The 23,912-nt window shown below is 41.6% G+C and overlaps 1 protein-coding gene across 1 annotated transcript in view; it reads left to right on the top strand.

Moving 5' to 3' along the window:
- The window catches only part of FREM3 (FRAS1 related extracellular matrix 3), a 112,916-nt gene that overhangs the window by 78,590 nt on the left and 10,414 nt on the right, over positions 1 to 23,912 (top strand). The window contains 3 exon segments of the mRNA XM_027567430.1: positions 1,568 to 1,798; positions 5,580 to 5,705; positions 20,935 to 21,186. Coding sequence (XP_027423231.1) covers positions 1,568 to 1,798; positions 5,580 to 5,705; positions 20,935 to 21,186 — 609 coding nt within the window.

The following is a 23,912-nucleotide window of genomic DNA, read 5'->3' as shown; positions in this document are numbered from 1 at the left end:
GCCATAAAGATTACAAAGGTGATTGACTGCATATGGGATTATTACATTGTTTTTGGCAACGGGAAACCTTGTTATGGAATCTGGTGTTTATCAGTCTGGGAGGCCAGTTCGGCTGTAGGTATGTTATCCCCATGGCTACCAGGCACATAATCCAAAGCTCACTGAAAGTGCAAAATCGAGTTTCCTTCTTTTTCCACATGGAGTCAGTTCAGCCTGTTCCTCTTCTTGCTTACAGAGACTCTGAGCTTTCTGGAGCTGGGGCACTTTCTTACTCATTTCTGAATCCCAAGCAGCCGGCAGAGTGTGGCACATCAGATGCTCTCAGTAGACATGTGCTAAAATAAGGAAGTGAATGCCTGTTCCCTTTTTTTGTCACTCCTCTTTATGTCTGCCCTCTGCTTAGACACACCCTTTTAGCCAAAAGTAGTTTATAACTCTAGTTCGAAAAGATACATGTACCCCAGTGTTCCTAGCAGCACCATTTGCAATATCCAAGATGTGGAACCAGCCCAAGTGCCTATCAAAAGACAACTGGATTAAGAGGATGTAGTACATATATATATGTGAGTACATGTGTATACAATATTACTCAGCCACTAAAAAAGAATGAAATAATGCCATTTTCAGCCATGTGAATGAACCTAGAGAATATTGTACTTGGTTGAGTAAGTCAGAGAAAGACAAATACTGTATTATATCATTTATGTATAGAATCTAAAAAATAATGAAGTGAAGTGAAGTCGCTCAGTCGTGTCTGACTCTTTGTGACCCCATGGACTGTAGCCTATAAGGCTCCTCAGTTCATGGAATTTTCCAGGCAAGAGTCCTGGAGTGGGTTGCCATTTCCTTCTGCACGGGATCTTCCCGACCCAGGGATCGAACCCAGGTCTCCCGCATTGTGGGCAGACACTTTACTGTCTGAGCCACCAGCGAAGTCCAAAAATAAAAAAAATAATGAAATATATATATAAATAATAATAAATCTAATAAATAATGAAACTATATTTAAAATAGAAGCAGACTTACAGATATAGAAAGCAACTTTATAGTTACCAAAGGAGGAAGGGAGTGAGGAAGAGTAAGTTAGGAGTATGGGATTAACAGGTACAAACAACTCTACATAAACTAGATTAGCAACAAGGAGTTACTGTATATCACAGGAAACTATATACCATACCTCATAATAACATACAGTCAGAAATAATCTGAAATATATATTACAGATATATGTAACTGAACTACTTTGCTATACATGGGAAACTAACACAATATTGTAAATCCACTATATTTCAATCAAAAAAAAATCTCAAAAGCGGCAGTTTCTGGTGGCTTTGTGGTTAGGACTGCAGACTTTCACTGCTATGACCTAGGTTCAGTCCCTGGTTAGGGATCTGGGATTTCACATGCCACACAGCCAAAATATATATTTAGCTCATAAGTGTCTGCTGGGAACATTAAAAGAAGCAATTTCTGTGCTGTTAGCATTTCATCAACAGTAGAACCCACGGTGAAAAAACTCCCTTCAGTTACTTGGCTTTATATTCATAGTTTCCTGATTTTTGTTTAGGCATTGTAACCAAAGATGAAACTGCAAAAACAGATAAAGATTTTAAAGGAAACATCCAGAAACAAGTCCAGTTCAATCCCAGACAGACTACAGCCACGTGGAAAGTGAGAATTCCATCAGACAATGAATATGAGGCTTCAGAGACCTTCCAGATCATTCTGACAAACCCTATCAAGGCTGTACTGGAGTTTCCAGAAATGGCAACTGCTGAAATTATGGACCCTGAAGATGGTATGTGATTCCTATTGGTACAATCTATTAATGTGTTCCTGGGTTCATTTCAGGCATTTATACCTCCACCAAGCTCCATAAGCCACTGGACACATTCATATCACTTAGGATTTCAAATTAAGTAAACCACCTCAGTTCAGTTCAGTTCAGTTCAGTCGCTCAGTCGTGTCTGACTCTTTGCGACCCCATGAATCGCAGCATGCCAGGCCTCCCTGTCTATCACCAACTCCCAGAGTTCACCCAGACTCACGTCCATCGAGTCAGTGATGCCATCCAGCCATCTTATCCTCTGTCGTCCCCTTCTCCTCCTGCCCCCAATCCCTCCCACCATCAGAGTCTTTTCCAATGAGTCAACTCTTCGCATGAGCTGGCCAAAGTACTGGAGTTTCAGCTTCAGCATCATTCCTTCCAAAGAAATCCCAGGGCTGATCTCCTTCAGAATGGACTGGTTGGATCTCCTTGCAGTCCAAGGGACTCTCAAGAGTCTTCTCCAACACCACAGTTCAAAACCATCAATTCTTCGGCGCTCAGCTGTCTTCACAGTCCAACTCTCACATCCATATATGATCACTGGAAAAACCATAGCCTTGACTCGACGGACCTTTGTTGGCAAAGTAATGTCTCTGCTTTTCAATATGCTCTCTAGGTTGGTCATAAGTTTTCTTCCAAAGCAGTAATTTTTCTTTGTTTTTAGGATCTTTGAATATTCAGGGATATAGGAGAGTGAAACAAACAGATAGGACTTTGCCAAGCTTACTTTAACAAATGCCCAAGTCCTCAGTCTCAGTACTCTGCACACTCAGTATGGCACAGCTTTGACCCCAAATGGCTAATCCTCAGGGCTTGCTCCATGATCTCACAATTTTCTGGGAGTTCCCTACCAGATCAGGTGGGGATCTCATATATCCCTCACTCTGCTGGGTACCAGCCAACTGATTCACTTTAGCATGCATTCCACAAAGTTCTGTTATAGCTCTGCATAACAGTCTTGAATTCATCAGTTCTTTATTGGTTCATTCATTCAGCAAATATCTCCTCAGAAAAATTAAAAAAGAAAAGTCATTAGCCAATGATTGTGACTTTTTTCCTGCTCCTTTTTGTGAAAGTAGAATAGGCCCTAAAAGACAATTTTAGTATTCACATCTGAATGTTAATTAGACATATCGATTATCATGAGAACTGAAAGAATTTGCATATCCCCCAGAAGTGGGTGACTTAACTATCAGGAAGGAAGTCTTAGTTAAATGCCATAAGAATCGTTGAAGAATTCCCCATATCAGCATGTCCGAAACTGCAGAGCAGAAAATAGAATACAATTTATACAATATGGTCAGTAAACTTTCCATGAACCAAAGAAATCTAGGAAGCTTTTCAAATATCTCCTTTGAAGCATCATAATTCATACTAGCTTATTAGGTTCCGGAGAAAACTCTTCTACAAAGAAACCTGTTTAAACTAAGGCAACATTGTAAATCAATTATATCTCAATTAAAAAAAGAAAAGAAATCTGTTTAACTTTGTTTAATCAGTTTTCTCAAATTAGAATATAGATTTTTTTTTTTAATTTGTTGTACCCAAGAAATATCTTTTGAAATCTTTAAGTTCTAGTTTTCTTGAAACACAATTTGAGAAACACTGTTTTTCACATGCTTGGCACTCCAGTAGACAAAAATAGAAAACACTGCCCTCACCACCAAATGAAGAGGTATTTCATTAGTTTTGTGATAATAATGCTTAAACACATTAATCAAATAAGAAAGCTACATGTGAGGGTGCATGCCAAAACCAGTGTTCTGAGCTAAGAAAGTAGAAAGATCACCATCATTTCAAACTATTAAGCTTTTCGTAGTAGCCAGGATTCCAGTTGAGGCTTGAAGAATAAAATGGGATTTGGATTCATAGATGGATAGGAGCAGGCTTTTCAGAATGGGAAAATAGAGAACATGACTAGATAACTGAGTCCCAATGTATCAGTTTTTTTCACTTAACATTAATAACATTACTTTTAGCTTCTTCCATGATGACAATCTTTTGAATCAAGAGATGTCCAGACAGTAGAATACCACAGGGGCGGGTAGAATAGAATGAAAATGATCACCGGCCTTTTCCCTCTGTAATCAGGACCAGTGTTTTCTAAAGACTGACACCAGTGTCTGTTGAGATCATTTTAGGCAGGAAACTAAAGGGAAAAAATTTAACATATGATAACTAGATAACTCAACATTGAATTCTGGGTAAACTTGTAGTGAAGTGAAGTGAATTCAAAGTCAACCAGTCATGTCTGACTCATGGACTATACAGTTGATGGAATTCTCCAGGCCAGAATACTCGAGCGGGTGGGGGATCTTCCCAACCCAGGGACTGAACTCAGGTCTCCCGCGTTGCAGGCGGATTCTTTACCAGCTGACCCACAAGGGAAGCCCAAACTCTTCGTAGTAGTTCCAAAAGAAGAATGGATGGTGAACTACAGTATTTTTCCTCATGCGTCCATTGTCAAGAGGAAGAATTTGTGTATGTGCATATGGCGCAGTGGTAAAGAATCCACCTGCCAAGAGACGCAGGTTTGATCCCTGAGTCAGGAAGATCCCCTGGAGGAGGGCATGGCAATCCTCTCCAGTATTCTTGCCTGGAGAATTCTATGGACAGAAGTACCTCGTGGGCTACAGTCCATGGGGTCGCTAAGAGTTGGAGATGACTGAGCGGACTGAGCACTGTTTGCGTATATATACATATATTATATATATGTATATATAATACAGAGGAGAGATTTCAGCCTATTAAATGTGGTTTGGTTCAGAAAGTCACTTCAGTTCATCACTTGACTCTATGAGTGGAAACAATCCACTTCAAATTTTTATTTTTTTAAAACAAACACATGTATTTCAACTATACATTGCATTCTTAATGAGAAGCCTTGGAAAACATTGAAAAACCCCAAGGAAGGGCTTCCCTGGTGGCTCAGAGGTTAAAACCCCAAGGAAAATAGTACATATCAAGAAATGACCAGTATTCATACTCATATGGAGAAGGCAATGGCACTCCACTCCGGTACTGTTGCCTGGAAAATCCCATGGATGGAGGAGCCTGGTAGGCTGCAGTCTATGGGGTCACTAGGAGTCGGACACTGAGCGACTTAGCAGCAGTAGCAGCAGCAGCATACTCATATTACAGCAACTGTCCTGATGATGCCTACGTGTGTGTGTTTACATCCCAAACTGCAGGACAGAGAATGGTAATGTAACAGATGTGCACACACACACATCCAGCTCATAAAATTTCAATGGGAATATTATTTTAAGAATTAAGAGCAGTATGAGTAGCTTATTTTTCTCAGCCCTGTGTCTTACCCATGGTGTCTGCTCGATAAGTGTTGAATCAAATGTTTGTTGAATAAAGCAGAAAAGATTTCTTTACACTCATGAATAGATGACCTGATTGTTAAAAGCATTTAAAAAAATAAACATTAAAAGTAAAACACAGAAATCTGTGATCTTTATTTAGAAAACCTAAAATGTGACCTCCAAAAAAGAAACCAAATTGCTGATATTCCTTCCCATTTCAGGGCTAGATAACCCTTTTAACATTTCAAAAGGAACCTCCTAAACTTAATTTCACTACCTCTCCAGCTCCAATTAATGATAGATATTTCCTATTCTTACTATATTCCATAGAGCTGGAATATATAGAGGTCAAGATTATGTACATTTCCTCCTGGGTTGAAATATCACCAATATCACCAATCAAACTTAAGTCTTGCTAAAAATTTATCCCTCTTTTCTAGAATCAACAGTTTATTTTCCAGAGGCAGAATACAAAATAGAGGAGGATGCTGGGGAGTTTTTGATCCCTGTAAGACAGTCTGGAGACATAAGCCAGGAACTCACGGTCATTTGCTCTACACATCAAGGCATGAGACTTTGCTGGTACTGATATCCAGGAATAGGGTCCTTAGTACAGGACTGTGGTGATGCTGGGAGTGGCTGGGTGGTGAGTCAAATGCTGGGGAGGACAGGGAAGCCTGGACCATTCACGGTGACTCCCATGCAACCGCGTGAAGGTATCCTAACTCCTCTGCCCTGGTCTCCTAGATCAGGGATAAAATCATATTCAAAATCAGAATTACATTACATTACCATATGTAAAATAGATAGCCAGTGGAAGTGTGATGTAGCATGCCGGGCACGCAAAGCAGCTGCCCTGTGACAACCTGGAGAGACTGGGTGAGGAGGGAGGTGGGGGGGTGGGAGGGGGGGTCCAGGATGTGGGGGACACATGTGTGCCTGTGGCCAATCCATACTGATGTATGGCAAAAACCATCACAATATTGCAAAGCAAAATAATTAGAAAAATAAGCCCCTCTGTTGTGAGATTTCCATGGTGGTCTAGTTGTTAAGACTCTGAGCTTCTAATGCCAGGGATACAGGTTCGATTCCTGGTCAGGGAACTATTAATAAGATCCCACGTGCTGTAGAGCGACTAAGCCCGTGGGCCACAAGTATAGAAGCCCGCTTATCAGAGCAAAGACCCAGTGCAGCCACTAATAACAAAAGCAATAAAAAACTTCTGTTGTGACTACCCACAAAATTTTGTGAGGGTCAAATGAGACATTTGATGTAAACTAGTTTATATATGCATCAAATGTCTCATTTGACCTATATAGAGACTCTATATATAGTCTATATATGTCTGTATATATATATTGGTCTCTATATATAGAGACCAATGTCTCTATATACTCAGTCTCTTTCTTCTCCTCCCTCCAGCCCCGCCAACAACTAAAACTGCCCCCCAATTATATGCCACAATGCCCTATTCTTTCTGACCTCACCACTGCTATACAGTCAGAATTTAGCTAATCTGTGTCCACTCCCTAAAGGTCATGTTTTCTATCTCATTAGAATTATGTGATGGGCAAAAATGACAGAACCACATGCAAATTCCATAAAAGTTAGCTACACTTTTCTGTACTCATTTCACTGCTGACACCAGATGTGTGCAGGTTTTTCCCACACCAAGTAATTCTCCAGTTTATGCAGACTCCAAGTGGGTATCCTAAAATTCTATTTAATTCTGACACTATCTGCCCAGAGACAACAGAGAACCCACAGTTTAAGGACTCGGTGCCACAAGACTGCTCCTACTTCAGATGCCAAAAGCAAGTCCAAGTTGTAACCTGTGCTTCTAATTGATGGCGTATAAATTGGAGTTTCCCACCACCTCTTCTTTGGGTCCAGTGATTTTCTAGAACAGCTAACATAACCCGGGAAAACAGATCACTTATTAGATTACAGGTTTATCAGAAAGGATGGGCTTCCCTGGTGGCTCAGACGGTAAAGAATCTGCCTACAGTGCAGGAGACCTGGGTTTGGTTCCTGGGTCAGGAAGATCCCCTGGAGAAGGGAATGGCTACCCACTTCCAGCATTCTTGCCTGGAGAATCCCATGGACAGAGGAGCCTCAGTATTGGCAGAAGGAAGAGACACATAAGCTAAGGAGTGTGGAAGGGACACAGAACTTTCATGCCCTCTGAGTAAGTCACCCTCCCGGCAACCTAGATGCTCTCTGAACTCCTTGACTAGGACTATTTTATGGAGGCTTCATTACTTAGGCATGATTGGTAATTAACTCAACCTCCAGCCCTTCCTCTCCCTGGAGGTCAGGGAGTGGGACTGAAAGTTACAATGATCGCCTGGTTGGTTTCCCTGGCAACCAGTCCCCATCCAGTGGCTCCCTGAGAGCGCCAGCTACCAGTCATTTCATTGCTTTCAGTCACTAAGTCGTGACTCTTTTGCCACTCCATGGACTGTAGCCTGCTAGGCTCCTCTGTCCACGGGATTTCCTAGGCCAGAATACGCTGGAGTGGGTTGCTATTTCCTTCTCCAGGGGATCTTCCTGACCCAGGGATTGAACCAATGTCTCCTGCATTGGCAGGCAGACTCTTCACTCCTGAGCCACAAGGTAAGCCTATTAGCATACAGAAGGTACCTGGCTTCAAAGACTTAGGAGCTGCGTGTCAGGAAATGGGGACAAAAACCAAAACTTTATTACATCACAAGCTAATTTATTCAGAGTTCACTACACCAAGGGGGTCAAACACCATCACTGCATTTGGCAGAGACTCGAAGGGAGGCATCACTTCATGCAAATAGACCGGGAAAAGTGGAAACAGTGACAGATTTCATTTTCTTGAATTTCAAAATCAATGCGGACGGTGACCACAGCCATCAAATTAAAAGACACTTGCTCCTTGCAAGAAAAGCTATGACAAGCCTAGACAACGTATTAAAAAGCAGAGACATCTCTTTGCCAACAAAGTCCATATAGTGAAAGCTACAGTTTTTCCAGTAGTCATATATGGATGTGAGTTGGACCATAAAGAAGACTGAGTGCTGAAGAACTGATGCTTTCGAACTGTCGTGCTAGAGATGACTCTTGATAATCTCCTGGACACCAAGGAGATCAAACCAGAGAATCCTAAAGGAAATCAACTCTGAATATTTGTTGGAAGGACTGATGCTGAAGCTGAAGCTCAAATACTTTGACCACCTGTTGCAAAGAGCTGACTCATTGGAAAAGACCCTAATGCTGGGAAAGACTGAGGGCAGGAGGAGAAGCGGGTGACAGAGGATGAGATGGTGGGATGGAATCACCGACTCAATGGACATGGGTTTGAGCAAGTTCCAGGAGATGGTGAAGGACAGAGGAGCCTTAGTGGTTGAACAACAATAATGACAAAGGTAGGCAGAGGAGTGGGAAGCTTTATAGTGAAGAAAGGGTGTGCCCTTATTAGACGCTGTCAGCTTGGATAAACTGGAGGCAGCCTGTGGATGGACAGGGGAGCATAGTTGGCTTTCTCTGGTTGCTCCCAAATTGGAAGCCAGGCATGAATCAGAAAAGCTGGGGGTTATTGATTAAGTTCTGACAATTTGGGGTAGATGATTAATAGTGGTTGTAGTTTGACTTCCTCTGCTAGTTGCTGGAGGTTGTGTGTCAGAGTTCTATTTTTATATATGATCTGACCTTCCATATGTCCAGTCTGTCAGAATCTATGCTTACACTTGCTAAACATTCAACAACACACAGCACAGCCACAACAATAAACAATTATCTGTCTAAAATACAGAGACTTCCCTGTAGGTCATACAGTAAAGAATCTGCCTGCAATGCAGGGGACCCGGGTTCGATCCCTGGGTTGGGAAGATCCCCTGGAGAAGGGAAAGGCTACCCACTCCAGTATTCTGGCCTGGAGAATCCCATGGACAGAAGAGCCTAATAGGCTGCAGTCCGTGGGGTCACAAAAAGTCGGACACAACTGAGAAACTAACACTGCTGCTGCTGCTGCTGCTGCTAAGTCACTTCAGTCGTGATCAACTCTATGCCACCCCATAGACGGCAGCCCACCAGGCTCCCCCGTCCCTGGGATTCTCCAGGCAAGAACACTGGAGTGGGTTGCCATTTCCTTCTTCAATGCATGAAAGTGAAAAGTGAAAGTGAAGTCTTTCAGTCGTGTCTGACTCTTAGCGACCCCATGGACTGCAGCCCACTAGGTTCCTCCATCCATGGGATTTTCCAGGCAAGAGTACTGGAGTGGGGTGCAATTGCTACTACTGTCTAAAATATCAGTGGTGCCAAAGTTGAGAAGAGAAATAGGAATGAATTCTCCTCTGCCCCCAGGGCACAGGGGATTTGGCAGTAAGTCAGAAATTCATTTTGAAATACCAGCTGTTACTGAAAGAGTGAGGTGGGCTCTGGCTGCTTGCCACTCAAAAGCCGCGAGACAAGTCAGGTTGGTGGAAAAGAAAGTTTGCTTTATTTCAGATGCTGGCAACTGGAGTGAGTGGATGGCAGACATCTGTCCAAAGGCCTACTCTCCCCCAACTGGCATCCAGAGTGACAAGAGCTTTTATAGACAGAGGGGGCTACCTGCAGAAATAGCCAGTCAGCTCTGACAGTCATCTTCAAATTGGTTGTCGGTGGTCTGACCAGCATCATCTTGATTGTTTAAGGTACAGTTAATCTTCAGTTCCAGGATCTGTTTGTTCCCATTTCTTTGAGGCCAATTCTCAGAATTGTGGCAGCTTATGTCGTGGGTACAGTCTGGTCATCATGTAGTTAGCTTCTTCACCCTGGTGTTCTAATATGTAAGACCACTGATGCCTCAAACTATTATCTATAGCCCTTGAGAAAGAACCAAAGGTCCCTGACTATGCTTCATGACTACATCATTATTATTCTGTCTCCTTTGACTGTTTTCCTTTGTTTCTGCATTTCTCACTTCTCTGATTACATTTAATTTTTTTGACTGAAGTTTTCCACAGATAAAAGGCAGGTACAGGACATGGTGGGGAGGTAAGGACCATAGGGTCCTGCACTGTTTCATGACTATTACATTATTACATAGGATATAACCAAATAAAGGACAAGGCCTTGTAGCACATCTTCAAGATCTTCATGTTTGTCTTTGGCTATGTTTAGAGTTGGGTAGTCCTGTAGTCTCCTCCCCTCGCAAAGGCACCAGATACGCCAACTACCTGTAACTTCAGCAACTCGAGTTTCATTGCTGTTGTTCAGTTGCTAAGTTGTGTCCAATTCTCTGCAACCCCATGGACTGCAGTATGCCAGGCTTTCCTGTCCTTCACTATCTCCCAGAGTTTGCTCAAATTCATGTCCATTGAGTCAGTGATGCCATCCAACCATCTCATCCTCTGCCACTTTTCCCCTTTCCCTCAATCTTTCCCCGCATCCAGTCTTTTCCAATGAGTTGGCGCTTCACATCAGGTGGCTAACATATTGGAGCTTTAGCATCAGTCCTTTCAATGAATATTCAGGCTTGCTTTATTTTAGGATTGACTGGTTTGATGTCCTTGCTATCCAAGGGACTCTCAAGAGTCTTCTCCAGCACCACAGTTCAAAAGCATCAATTCTTTGGTGTTCAGCTTTCTTTATGGTTCAACTCTCACATCCATACATGACTACTGGGAAACCCATAGCTTGACTATATGGATCTTTATTGGCAAAGTAATGTCTCTACTTTTTAATATGCTGTTTAGGTTTGTCATAGCTTTCCTTGCAAAAAGCAAGTGTCTTTTAATTTTATGGCTTCAATCACAATCCACAGTGATTTCGGAGCCCAAAAACTGAAATCTGTCACTGTTACCATTGTTTCCCCATCTATTTGCCCCCATGAATTGATGGGATTGGATGCCATGATCTTAGTTTTTTGAAGTTGAGTTTTTAGCCAGCTTTTTCATTCTTCTCTTTCACCCTCATCAAGAGACTCTTTAGTTCTTCTTCACTATCATTAAAGTATTATCAGCTGCATATCTGAGATTGTTGATAAATCTCCCAGCAATCTTGATTCCAGCTTGTGAATCATGCAGCCTGGCATTTCACAGGATGTACTCTGCACAGAAGTTAAATAAGCAGGGTGACAATATACAGCCTTGTCATACTACTTTCCCAATTTGGAACCAGTCAGTTGTTCCATGTCCTGTTCTAACTGTTCTTTCTTGCTCTCTATACAGCTTTCTCAGGAGACAGGTAAGGTGGTCTGGTATTCCCATCTCTTTAAGAATTTTCCACAGTTTGTTGTGATCCACACAGTCAAAGCTTTAGTGTAATCAATGAAGCAGAAGTAGGTGTTTTTCTGCAACTCCCTTGCTTTCCCCATGATCCAACGAATGCTGGCAATTTCATCTCTGGTTCCTCTGCCTCTTTGAAACCCAGCTTGTACATCTGGAAGTTCTCGGTTATGCACTGTTAAAGCCTATCCTGAAGAATTTTGAGCTTAACCTTGCTAGCATGTGGAATGAGTGCAATTGCACAGTAGTTTGAACATTTCTTGGCATGTTCCTTGGCATTTCTTTGAGATTGGAATGAAAACTGACCTTTTCTAGTCCTGTAGCTACTGCTGAATTTTCCAAATTTGCTGGTGTATTAAATACAGCACTTTAACAGCATCATCTTTTAGGATTTTAAATAGCTCAGCTGGAATTCCATTACTTCCACTAGCTTTGTTTGTAGTAATGCTTCCTGAGGCCCACTTGACTTCACACTCCAGGATGACTCAACTTTTCCCCTGGTATTACCCTGTGTGGGAAAAGCAGCAAGAAGAAAAACAAGGTGAGGTAGTCCTTGAGGACTTCTTGGCTAGTTGATCCCCAGAAGGATGTGCCAGCCCTCTTTCCCAGGTCCACACAGAGCTTTAGTTGGAGTCTTTGCAGAGGAACAAGGGCCTGGGTCTTTAGGGCAGTGGCCGCAGGTGGGCGGAGCCGCTGACGGAGGAAGTGCCCTCATCCTCTGCTCAGGATTCCCGCCGGGCTACTTCCGGTACCGGTGGCATATTTTCTGTCCACAAGCAGTGTCTGGAGGACAATGATTCTATGCATGGGAGAAATAAAGTGATAAACAATCCAATTTGGAAGATTGTATATAATTGCTAAAATGGGAGAGGCCACCCCTCTGCCTCTGGAAAGAGCTACCCTGTAGGATGACAAGCAGAGGAAACAGAGAGCTCAGAGGGTCTGACAGTGTGATATGGAGATGTCTCCACCTCAAGTGGGAAAAGTTACACCCAAACTCAACTCACCTCCCTGCAAGGGGATTAGGTTCAAAAGAGCTGGTGTTCCCAGAAAACTCCCTGCATAGCTGACACATGCAGCTCAGACTGCTTGGCACCTGAGCTTTACCCTTTGATTCCTCACACTAAGGACTGTTCTCATGCTTGCAGTAAAAAGTTTAAAGAGAGACAGTATAACAGAGTCAGGGGCCTTACCTAGAGTATGAAACCAGGACGTGCACAGTTGCATCCTGATTCTTCTGCACCTCTGTGAGATTATAAGACAGCAAGAAGCTGCACAGTTTGCATGCACATTCAAGTAGCATTGTGGTATTCGTCGTCACCTACTCTCCATAGATACTTAAATATCTCAGTACATAAAAGTTTAATTTGGTTATTTAAACCTTTCTGAAAGTCTTGCTAAAATAAATGCTTACCAATTACTTATTTTCATGAATAAAATAAGCATGAGCTGATGTGTAAACAGTTGAATGGAAAGCAGACTCATTCTTTGTACATTAATCATAATTTACAGATGCTAAACATGTATTCTACTTATAAGTAGGTGAAAGAAGTAACTAGTTTTATGCTGTGGTTTCATGGGGACCTCAAGGTCCCAGAATATCATCAGTGTCCTCAGACAATGATGCAGAGGTATTATATTTAAAAAAAAAAAAAACAGTTGGGAGAGGAAAAGAGCTAGAGGAATAAATTCTCCCTCATTGGCTATGTTGGAAAAGGACATGGAAATTAGACACTTCTTAGCCTTGTCTTATTCTCAAGATAAATGTCATCTGTCTTTTTCTTCTCATTAGTCACTTTCTTATTAGGAAATTGCTCTGATTGGAAAGACAGCCAATGAAGAGCAAACCACAGGATGTAAAACCAAGAGACCAGAAACAGCATTGAATCATCCTGTGGTTTTGGTCAACCCCAAGTCAAACATGCTGAGGCTTTTCAATAATCAACTTTATCCAGTTGAAAGGGATGGTGTGGTCAGCCACAGTCATGTGTCACCCCACTTCTCTGATTTGCTGTTTCTCTGGGTAAAGTTAAGGAGGAGGTGAAAAGCAGTTTCCAAGCACATTCAGCAAAAGACTCTCTTTATTCTTTCCTTTAAAAAAAAAATCTGTTTATTTATTTATTTGGTCATAGTTGTGTATGTTAAGTCATAGAAGTTATACCTTGCATCTCAGAGGAGTTCTTTGGATGATTTTAAAGCTCCTTGACTCTAGGTCTACTGAGGGTAAATGCTCTTGCATATCAAAACATGTCTTTATTTCAACCTCAGTCTTGAAATTCTAGATTGACAGTTACTATCTCAAAGCACTTTGAAGTTATTATTCCATTGTCTTCCAGCTTCCATTGTCTTGTCAAGAAGTCTGCTCTTAGTCTAAAAGTCATCTTTGTAATGAACTATCTTTTCTATGCATTTAAGATATTTCTCACATGATTTGATCTGAATCTGTGAAAAGACCTGGGGACTTTCCTTGAAGAAGTTTTTCTCCAAGGAGGATTTGCAATGCTTCTTCTGGCATCTGAGAACAATGCTGACCCAGAAACACTCCTGCTCCCCTGCATCCCGAACCAGATCCCAGAGTTTCAGGCTCAGCTCCCTGATGGGCCACAGCCCAGTCTCCCTTCAGTGCCGACTCTGAATTCCAGCTAGAGTGGGATTTGCTTCTCTAGCTATTGAGGGGTTAGGGCTCGGTGGTTTTAGGGTATTGTTTTTGTTTTGTTTTGCCCCTTGATGATTTCTGTTACTTCCTATGAGCACAGAAAAGATGGAATAATTAGTTCTTCTAAATATTTTGTAGTGAGAGAGCATCTAAGAATACCTAGCAAGCCAAATTGCTGCGAACAGAAGTCTCAAAGACTCCTCTAGACAGACAGTTCCATGCTGCTCCAACCCTGTCCCTCATCTCCCCCGAGTCGTGGACTTTTCTAGGCATGAAACGAACTGTGCCAGTGGGGTTCCAACACTGTCTGATTTAATCAGGAATTAGATGCTGTGCTTTTAAAGAAAGGTGATTTCTTGTCTCACTGCCCTATTAAAGATACATATTAAAGGAAATTTGTATGCTTAAAGAATGTATCATGTATAATCAAGAAGGTATAATCAAGTAATATAATAAGACAAAGTGGGGAAGTTAAAAAATGCTCTAATCAGAAGATGAAGCTTTGACTCCTGGACAAGACACTGGGGTGTTCTCTGCCTCAGTTTCTTCATTGATAAAATACCCTGCATGCTTAGTCGCTCAGTCATGTCCAACTCTTTAGGACCCTTCAGACTGTTAGCCCACCAGGCTTCCCTGTCCATGGGATTCTCCAGGCAAGAATACTGGAGTGGGTTGCCATTTCCTCCTCCAGGGGATCTTCCTGACCCAGGGACCGAACCCGTGTCTCCTGCATGTCCTGTATTGGCAAGTGGATTCTTTGCTACCAGCACCACCTGGGAAGCTTCCCTTAAGACTGAGAGCCAGCTGCTAAAGTGTCTTTATGAAAGCAACCTGGAAATGACACGTCAGTGCTCCTTGGAGACTCTATTAAATAAGGGGTTTGTCCAGATCATAGCGAGAGACCTCAGTGTGTATCTCAAGTTACATCTGATGTTTTGGAAACAAAACTTTCTCCTCTAACTCTTGGGGATTCTTAACTTGCTATCAATAAAATAGAGCCTTCTTTTATAACTAAAATAAATACCAGTATTCCATGTTCTTGACTGTTCCATATAACTGATCAAATGGTTTCCCAAAGTAAAATTTCCAGAATCCTAGGGAGAAGGGACCATTTAGGCAAACTGAATATTTTGATTACATGAGACGTAATTAAACTATCTTTTTTCCCCCACCAACTCTCATTTTTAAAAGCTTGTATGGATTGTTTTGCTGTTTTAGCAGAATTCCACGAGTCAAATGATTTTCAATAAGAGTTATAGTTCAGTCTTATTATTTAACCCAGAAATCTACCTACTTAAATGCATTTGTACTTCAATCAGCAGAGCTGTCAGATGAAAGAAAATTAAATAGGAAGGGGAAAAATATCAGTCACTTTTGTTTCATGAATTGTGATAAATCAATATTCAACTATTCATTAGGTGAAATATATTGGGAAATATATTTAATAAAGATTTATAAAGATAATATTGGGTACTTACTCTGCAAGTCTAGTGTGTATCTGCTTCTAATATTTATTCAGAATGGCTGAATGTGTAGTTTCTGACAGGGATTTTTGTTTGTTTGTTTTTACACTGCCTTTCTTACCTTCTTATTCTGCATTCTAGATGACTAGGGGAAAATAAAAAAGTATATTCTCCAATGTATATTAAATTTCAGGCTCTTAAAAAACATATCAACTAATGCTTGTTACTTAATCAGATTGTTATAAGAATTTATGACTTTTTTCCTTTTGGTGTGTATACCTTGGAACATAAAAAGTCTCCTTTACAGAGTTTCTCATCACTTCCTATGGGCTTTCTAGATTGCCAGCTACTTATTTTCTTATTTACTTGGGGACTGCCTGTCTCTAGTACTTGATAGCTCTTGCCTCTGACATCCTAAGAACCAACTTCTCCTTCTTTACTTCAGTTTCAAGAGCTCTTTCATGAGTAGATTTCCCAGGACTGAGCAGGGTGGAAATGTCATAGAGGAATAAAATTTCAAAGCACAGGCTGGCCCTGGAAGTTGGCTGATTTCCTCACCAAGTGATAATCCCCCTTGTAAGCCGTCCATTTCTAACAGTTTCTCTCTCTGCCCTAGCCAGTATGTTTTGCGCTCATTGATTTTTCCAGCTCTAACTTTTTCTAGGTTCCTGGAATGACAAACCAGTCAATTTGTTGTTTCCTATTAATTCTAAAACTTGTTGCATTGAAAAATCATCTTGAGACACTTTGTGAGTCAGTGCCCTTCTGAGCAAGTCCTCTGAAGTCAATTTGAAAACAATTTTTATTTTTTAACAAGCTATATTTATATGTGTAGTGCACACTCATAGATGTCAACTTGTACGTGTGTTGATTCATATTAGCAAGAAGAAGGTGGATGTTGGTGTCAGCATGCATATATGCATTTACCTTAGCTATAAGCAAGACAGACCCTTGAAGGACCTAGAATGTCCCATCTAGAGGCTCACTGTCATATCCCCATCGCTTCTTGTTAAGAAGTGTGATGGGAAATAACTGTGCTTTACAAAAATTGCTTATTTGATATATTGAGTTATTTTTTTCCTTAAATGGGTGTTTCCAGTTTTGATATTGGATTGTAGGAGTTCACTGTGTATTCTGGAGTCAGAGTCTCCCCCACTCACCCCCCTCCCCACACACAGTATGTGAGATCTTAATTTCCCAGCCAAAATTCAAAACTGTGCCTGCTGCAGTAGAAGCATGGAGTCTTAACCACTGGACCACCAAGGAATACCCTATGGAGTTATTTTAAACAGTCTTTGTCTCCTAAAACTGTTCTGTCTAAATCATTTCAATTACTGTGATTACTCTTTACTCTTTTAGCTCCATACTTGTGTGTACTATGTTTTTAACACCAAAAAAAAAGGGGGGGCATTAAATTGCACTGTTGGTGGGATTGTGACATGGTATCTAATTGCTATGGAAAACACTACAAAGGGGCCTCAAAAAATTAAAAATAGACCTACCGTATGGCTTCCCTGATAGCTCAGTTGGTAAAGAATCTGCCTTCGATGCAGAAGACCCCAGTTTGATTCCTGGGTCAGGAAGATCTGCTGAAGAAGGGATAGGCTACCCACTCAAGTATTCCTGGGCTTCCCTTGTGGCTCAGCTGGTAAAGAAATCCACCTGCAATGCAGGAGACCGGGGTTTGATCCATGGGCTGGGAAGATCCCCTGGAGAAGGGAAAGGCTACCCACTCCAGTATTCTGGTCTGGAGAATCCATGGACTGTATAATCCATGGGGTCCCAAAAAGTTGGACACGATTGAGCAACTTTCACCTTCATGGTCCAACAATCCTACATCTAGGTGAGTGAAAATTGCCCAGTCATGTCCTACCTTTGCACCCCATGGACTATACTATACAGTCCATGGAGTTCTCCAGGCCAGAATACTGGAGTGAATATCTATTCCCTTCTCCAGGGGATCTTCCCAAACCAGGGATTGAACCCAGTCTCCCATGCTTCAGGTGGATTCTTTACCAGCTGAGCCACCAGGGAAATCCAATAAATATACCTATACAACCAGGTATATATCCAGAAAAATTAAAAGCAAGGTCTCAATATATTTGCACACCTGTTTTTGTAGCAACATTATTCATAATAACCAAGCGATGAAGCCACCCAAGTGTCTATGACTGGATGAATGGATAAACAAAATGTGATATATCCATGCAATGAAACATTGTTCAACCCTTAAGAAAAACATATATTTCTGCTTTATTGACTATGCCAAAGCCTTTGACTGTGTGGATCACAAGAAACTCTGGAAAATTCTGAAAGAGATGGGAATACCAGACCACCTGACCTGCCTTTTGAGAAATCTGTATGCAGGTCAGGAAGCAACAGTTAGAACTGGACATGGAACAACAGACTGGTTCCAAATAGGAAAAGGAGTATGTCAAGGCTGTATATTGTCACCCTGCTTATTTAACTTAAATGCAGAGTACATCATGAGAAACGCTGGGCTGGAAGAAGCTCAAGCTGGAATCAAGATTGCCAGGAGAAATATCAATAACCTCAGATATGCAGATGACACCACCCTTATGGCATAAAGTGAAGAGGAACTAAAAAGCCTCTTGATGAAAGTGAAAGTGGAGAGTGAAAAAGTTGGCTTAAAGCTCAACATTCAGAAAACAAAGATCATGGCATTTGGTCCCATCACTTCATGGGAAATGGATGGGGAAACAGTGGAAACAGTGTCAGACTTTATTTTTTTGGGCTCCAAAATCACTGCAGATGGTGACTGCAGCCATGAAATTAAAAGACGCTTACTCCTTGGAAGGAAAGTTATGATCAACCTAGATAGCATATTGAAAAGCAGAGACATTACTTTGCCAACAAAGGTCCATCTAGTCAAGGCTATGGTTTTTCCTGTGGTCATGTATGGATGTGAGAGTTGGACTGTGAAGAAAGCTGAGCGCCGAAGAATTGATGCTTTTGAACTGTGGTTTTGGAGAAGACTCTTGAGAGTCCCTTGGACTGCAAGGAGATCCAACCAGTCCATTCTGAAGGAGATCAGCCCTGGGATTTCTTTGGAAGGAATGATGCTGAAGCTGAAGCTCCAGTACTTTGGCCACCTCATGAGAAGAGTTGACTCATTGGAAAAGACTCTGATGCTGGGAGGGATTGGGGGCAGGAGGAGAAGGGGACGACAGAGAATGAGATGGCTGGATGGCATCACTGACTCAATGGACGTGAGTCTGGGTGAACTCCAGGAGTTGGTGATGGACAGGGAGGCCTGGTGTGCTGCGATTCATATGTGTGGTGTTCTTCGATTCATATGTGCAGTCCTGGGGTCGCAGAGAGTCGGACATGACTGAGCGACTGAACTGAAGTGAACTGAACTGAAGAAAGAAGGAAGATTCTTGCAACATAGATGAAACTTGAGGACATTATGCTAAGTGAAATAGCCAGTAACAAAAAGACAAGTACTATAAGATTCCACTTAACGGAAGTACCCAGAGTAGACAAATTCATAGAGACAAAAAGTAGAAAGGTGAATGCCAGAGATGGGGGCAGGAGGCAGTGGCGAGGTGTTTAATGGGTACATATTTTCAGTTTTTTTTTGTAAGATGAAAAAAGATATGAAGATTTTTTCAATAACATGAACAGATACACTTAAAAATAGTTAAGATGGTACATTTAGGTTATATTTATTTTATCACAAGGAAAATAATGCACTAGATCCCAGAAACCCCACTCCTAAGTATTTACTCAAGAGAAATAAAAATGACATACTGACTCAAAGAACTGAATTTGAATATCCCTGGCAGCATTATTCAGAATAACTTAAAAACTGGGAACAACCTAAATTATCAACTGGTAAATGGAAAAACAAATTGTGATGTAACCACACAATGGAGAACCCTATTCAAGAGTAAGAAGGAAAAAAATCCTGACACATTGATGAATCTTAAAAGCATTATGCTAAATGAAACAAATCAGACGCAAAAGACTACAAACTGCCTGATTTTATTTACATGGAATTCTCATAAAGCAAATAAGTCTATAGTGACAAGAGAATGGATGAGTGGTTTCCAGGGCTTGGAGACAAGGAAGAAGATGGATTACCTGGGGTACATGTGTTGGCAGATAAAAAATATTCTATACTATGCTTGTGGTAATGGGTGCATGATTATATGTATTTGTTAAAACTCATCAAATAGTGCATTTAAATTAGGGAACCTTGACATGTGTAAATTACTATAATTAAAATTTTAAATGCACTGTCTCTAAACTGAAATTCAGTCCATCTTGTATTCTTTATAAAATAACAAGTAATTCCGTGGCTATATTTTAGTATCACACAAAGAACTCTATCTAGGGCGTAAGAGTCAGATTACTGAGATGCGACTCATTGGAAAAGATCCTGATGCTGGGAAAAATTGAGAGCAAGAGAAGAGGGAGGCAACAGGGTATGAGATGGTTGGATGGCATCACTGACTCAATGAATAAGAGTTTGAGCAAACTCAGGGAGAGAGTGAAGGACAGGGAAGCCTGGCGTGCTACAGTTCATGGAGTCGCAAAGTCAGATACAACTTAAAGACTGATCGTGAATGACAGCTTACAGCTGCCATGGGACGGGCAGGGGCGGGAGCAAATCCATACATTGTCATGGTATAGATTCTCTGGTCATAATTTATCTGTACTTCAGTCTTCCAGTCTATAATATGAACAAATTAAGCTAAACCACCCTATGATCCTTCAGTTTATTTAGTCCCTAATCTAAACAAAACTTATTCAGTATATACCCTTTTCAAAGATTCTGATGCTGGGAAAGACTGAGGGCAGGAAGAGAAAGGAATGACAAAGGATGAGATGGTTGGATGGGATCACTGACTCACTGGACATGAGTTTGAGCAAAACTCTGGGAGATGGTGAAGGACAGGGAAGCCTGGCGTGCTGCAGTCCATAGGGTCGCAAAGAGTCGGGCATGACTGAGCAGCTGAACAACAACAGTAGTTCAAAGACCACTAACTGTGAATCGTGCCAGAATATCCGGGTCTGTTTTAAAAGTCTTCTAATTACCATATTAATATTCATGACTGTAAGAGATAAGTGTGCCTTATAATTCAGAGAGCTGTTATTTTAAAAATGCCACTTCCTGGTGGCTCAGACAATAAAGAATCTGCGTGCAATGCAGGGGTCCTGGATTCAATCCATGGGTCAGGAAGACCCCCTGGAGAAAGGAATGGCTACCCCAAGAATACCCAGTATTCTGACCTAGAGAATTCCATGGACGAAGGAGTCTGGCGGGCTACAGTCGAACACGAGTCAAACACGACAGCAACTATTCTCATTCTCTATTATCTAAAAATAGTTTGAAGACCCCATGGGGAACAGGTTTCCTGTTTAGAATTGTTTCTTCTTACTTTCTCTGTTCTATCTCCTGTCTCCATAGGTTCTGCCATAGGCACCCTTTCTTCTTCAGGGTTATCTTTCTCTGACTACATCTCACGTCCAAAAGACCACACCAGCAGCCTCCATTTTGACAAGGATGAGGCTGAGAACACCTGCCAAGTCCTGATCATCAATGACTCTCTTTATGAAGAGGAGGAATCCTTCAGCGTTTCACTGAGCCTGCCAAAGGGAGGGCAACTGGGGGCCAAATTCCCCACCGCCAAGGTGATAATTCTGGCTGAATGTGATGATGGTAAGCCTATTTCCTGTTTTCCACTCTTGGTAATAGCTGCTTTCTTCTCATCCTTTCCCTAAACAGTTAAAAGATAAATCAAGCTTAAATGACCTATGAAAGGAATTGTTGATGTTGCTCCTTCTCTAACATCTCTGAGTGGCTTTTCAGATACATAGTTATCACCAATACCAAGGACAATGCAGCGATGTAGAAAGATTAAATATTTGTGTGTGAGTGTGTTAAATTATTTTTAAAAAGCACATCCCAAGGAAGTGACCTAAGACTTAAGGAAGCCAAGAAGAGGACCTAACTTAAATGTCTGATCACTCAACCAGGACTGCTCCACCCGACACTCATCTTAGCAGTCCAAGGAGCCTCCCTCCCAACAATGGGAACATGAGTCTACAAGTGGGACAAGGGTGCCATGAAGCTCCCATGTGTAGGCATGCAGATCTCTTTTCCTAGCTCTACCCGGCTGGGAGTTTGGCTCTAGTCCCAGCTGAAGCACAGAGCCAGACAAGAATAGGATGCTCTTCACTCCTCGAAACCAACCCCTCCCAACCCCTGACTCCCAATACCAAGCCCAGTATTACTTTCTTAGTAATTGCTCTTTCTACAAGAGGCACTTTTAAGAGAAAATATTGATAAAGACAAGGACAGCATCTGACTATTTTATAATGAGTCTCAAATTAGATTGACCACTTCATCTCTCAAATATACCTCTGTCAGGATTTGAGTGGCTGTGAGTTGCTGTGTTCAGATCTAGATAGGATCAGATTGGGTGGCTATCACAGACCCAAAATTTGTGTGAATGCATAGATACAGTGCAGAGCTTCCATGAAACTGAGAGTCGTGTCAAGAGATAAACCAGGTGGAGCAGAGGTTGAAGAGTGTATGTGCTCTTTAGTTGGGGATGAAAATTTATCATGTATTATATCATTCTGGGGCTTCCCTGGTGGCTCAGATGGTAAAGAATCTGCCTGCAAACAGGAGACCCAGGTTTGATCCCTGGGTCAGAAAGATCCCCTGGAAAAGGAAATGGCAGCCCACTATAGTATTTTTGCCTGGAAATCCCACAGACAGCAGAGCCTGGAGGGCTACAGTCCAAGGGGTCCTATTGTTCTAGGACAAAGGAAAACATGAGTGAGATTAAAGTTGTTTGGTTTTTGTTTGTTTGGTCTCCTAAATTTTGTTTGTTGATATTACATCCTGTGGACAAGATCTCAGAATGCTGTGAAAGGCCAATTTTGCTCTACTTAAAAAAAAAAAAAATTGCCAGGGACAAAGTTCAGTTCCCAAATATACTTTTACAAGTCTCAAGAGAAGAATAAGTATAGACTCTGATGTCTATACCAGGGCTTCCCTGGTAGCTCAGACGGTAAAGCATCTGCCTACAAGGCAGGAGACCTGGCTTTGATCCCTGGGTCAGGAAGATCCCCTGGAGAAGGAAATGGCAACCCACTCCAGTATTCATGCCTGGAAAATCCCATGGACCGAGGAGCCTGGTAGGCTACAGTGCACAGGGTTGCAAAGAGTCGGACACAACCGAGTGACTTCACTTCACTTCTGATGTCTATGCATTCTCCATTGTGTAATTTCTTTTCAAAAATTGCCCCCTTAGAATTAAGATAACTATCGTTTTTCTTAAAATAATGCATATGACAGTTCAATATAAAAAATGCTAACAACTCAATCAAAAAATAAGCAGATCTAAATAGACATTTCTCCAAAGAGAACATACCGATGGCCAATAAACACATGAAAAAATGCTCAACGTCACTATTAGAAATGGCAAGTCAAAACTACAGTGAGACATCACCTCACTCCAGTCAGAATGACCATCATCAAAAAGCCTATATCTAATAAATGCTGGAGAGGGTGTGGAGAAAAAGAAGCCCTCCTATGCTGTTAGTGGGAATGTAAATTGGTGTAGCCACTGCGGAGAACAGTATGGAGGTCCCTTAAGAAATCAAAAACACAGTTGTCATATGATCCCGCATTCCTACTTCTGGCTATGTATCTGGAGAAAATTGTAATTCAAAAAGATACATGCTTCCCAGTGTTGACTGCAGCACTGTTTACAGTAGCCAAGACATGGAAGCAACCTCAACGTCCATCAGCAGATGAGTGGATAAAGATGTGGTGTGTATATACATACAACGGAATATTGCTCAGTATACTCAATTTTCAGTATACTCAAGTAGAAATTTAGAATTTCTATTCTATTCTCTGTGAAACCAAAGAGATATTAAGGACTGTCTACCAAGAACAAATTTTGCCATTCATGATACCAATGGTTCCTTTGAATGGTGCCATTATATTTTGGCCTTGAGGAAACCACCACAGTGATTACTAGCACACCTACTACGTGATGCTAATCGTTTGGACTACTTTTGTGAAATGATAAGTCCCCTAATTCAGCATTTAAGCAAAGACACTGATCAAATTCGATCACATCTCAGGAAGTAGTTCCATTGCCCTTTCAGCCAGGAATGAAAACATGTGTCCTACAAAACTGACTACTTGAAAGAAATTGGGAAAAGTCCACACTCATTTTCCAGGGTTAGCATTTGTGTCTAGTAGGCCAGTCTGCTGCTGCTGCTGCTGCTAAGTCGCTTCAGTCATGTCCGACTCTGTGCGACCCCATAGACGGCAGCCCACCAGGCTCCTCCATCCCTGGGATTCTCCAGGCAAGAACACTGGAGTGGGTGCCATTGCCTTCTCCAGAAACTTGTACACTAGCG

Source organism: Bos indicus x Bos taurus, chromosome 17 (genome assembly GCF_003369695.1).
Source record: "Bos indicus x Bos taurus breed Angus x Brahman F1 hybrid chromosome 17, Bos_hybrid_MaternalHap_v2.0, whole genome shotgun sequence".
NCBI classification, from domain to species: domain Eukaryota; kingdom Metazoa; phylum Chordata; class Mammalia; order Artiodactyla; family Bovidae; genus Bos; species Bos indicus x Bos taurus.
The sequence above is the reverse complement of the archived record's forward strand: the minus strand, read 5'-3'. Positions and strand labels throughout refer to the sequence as shown.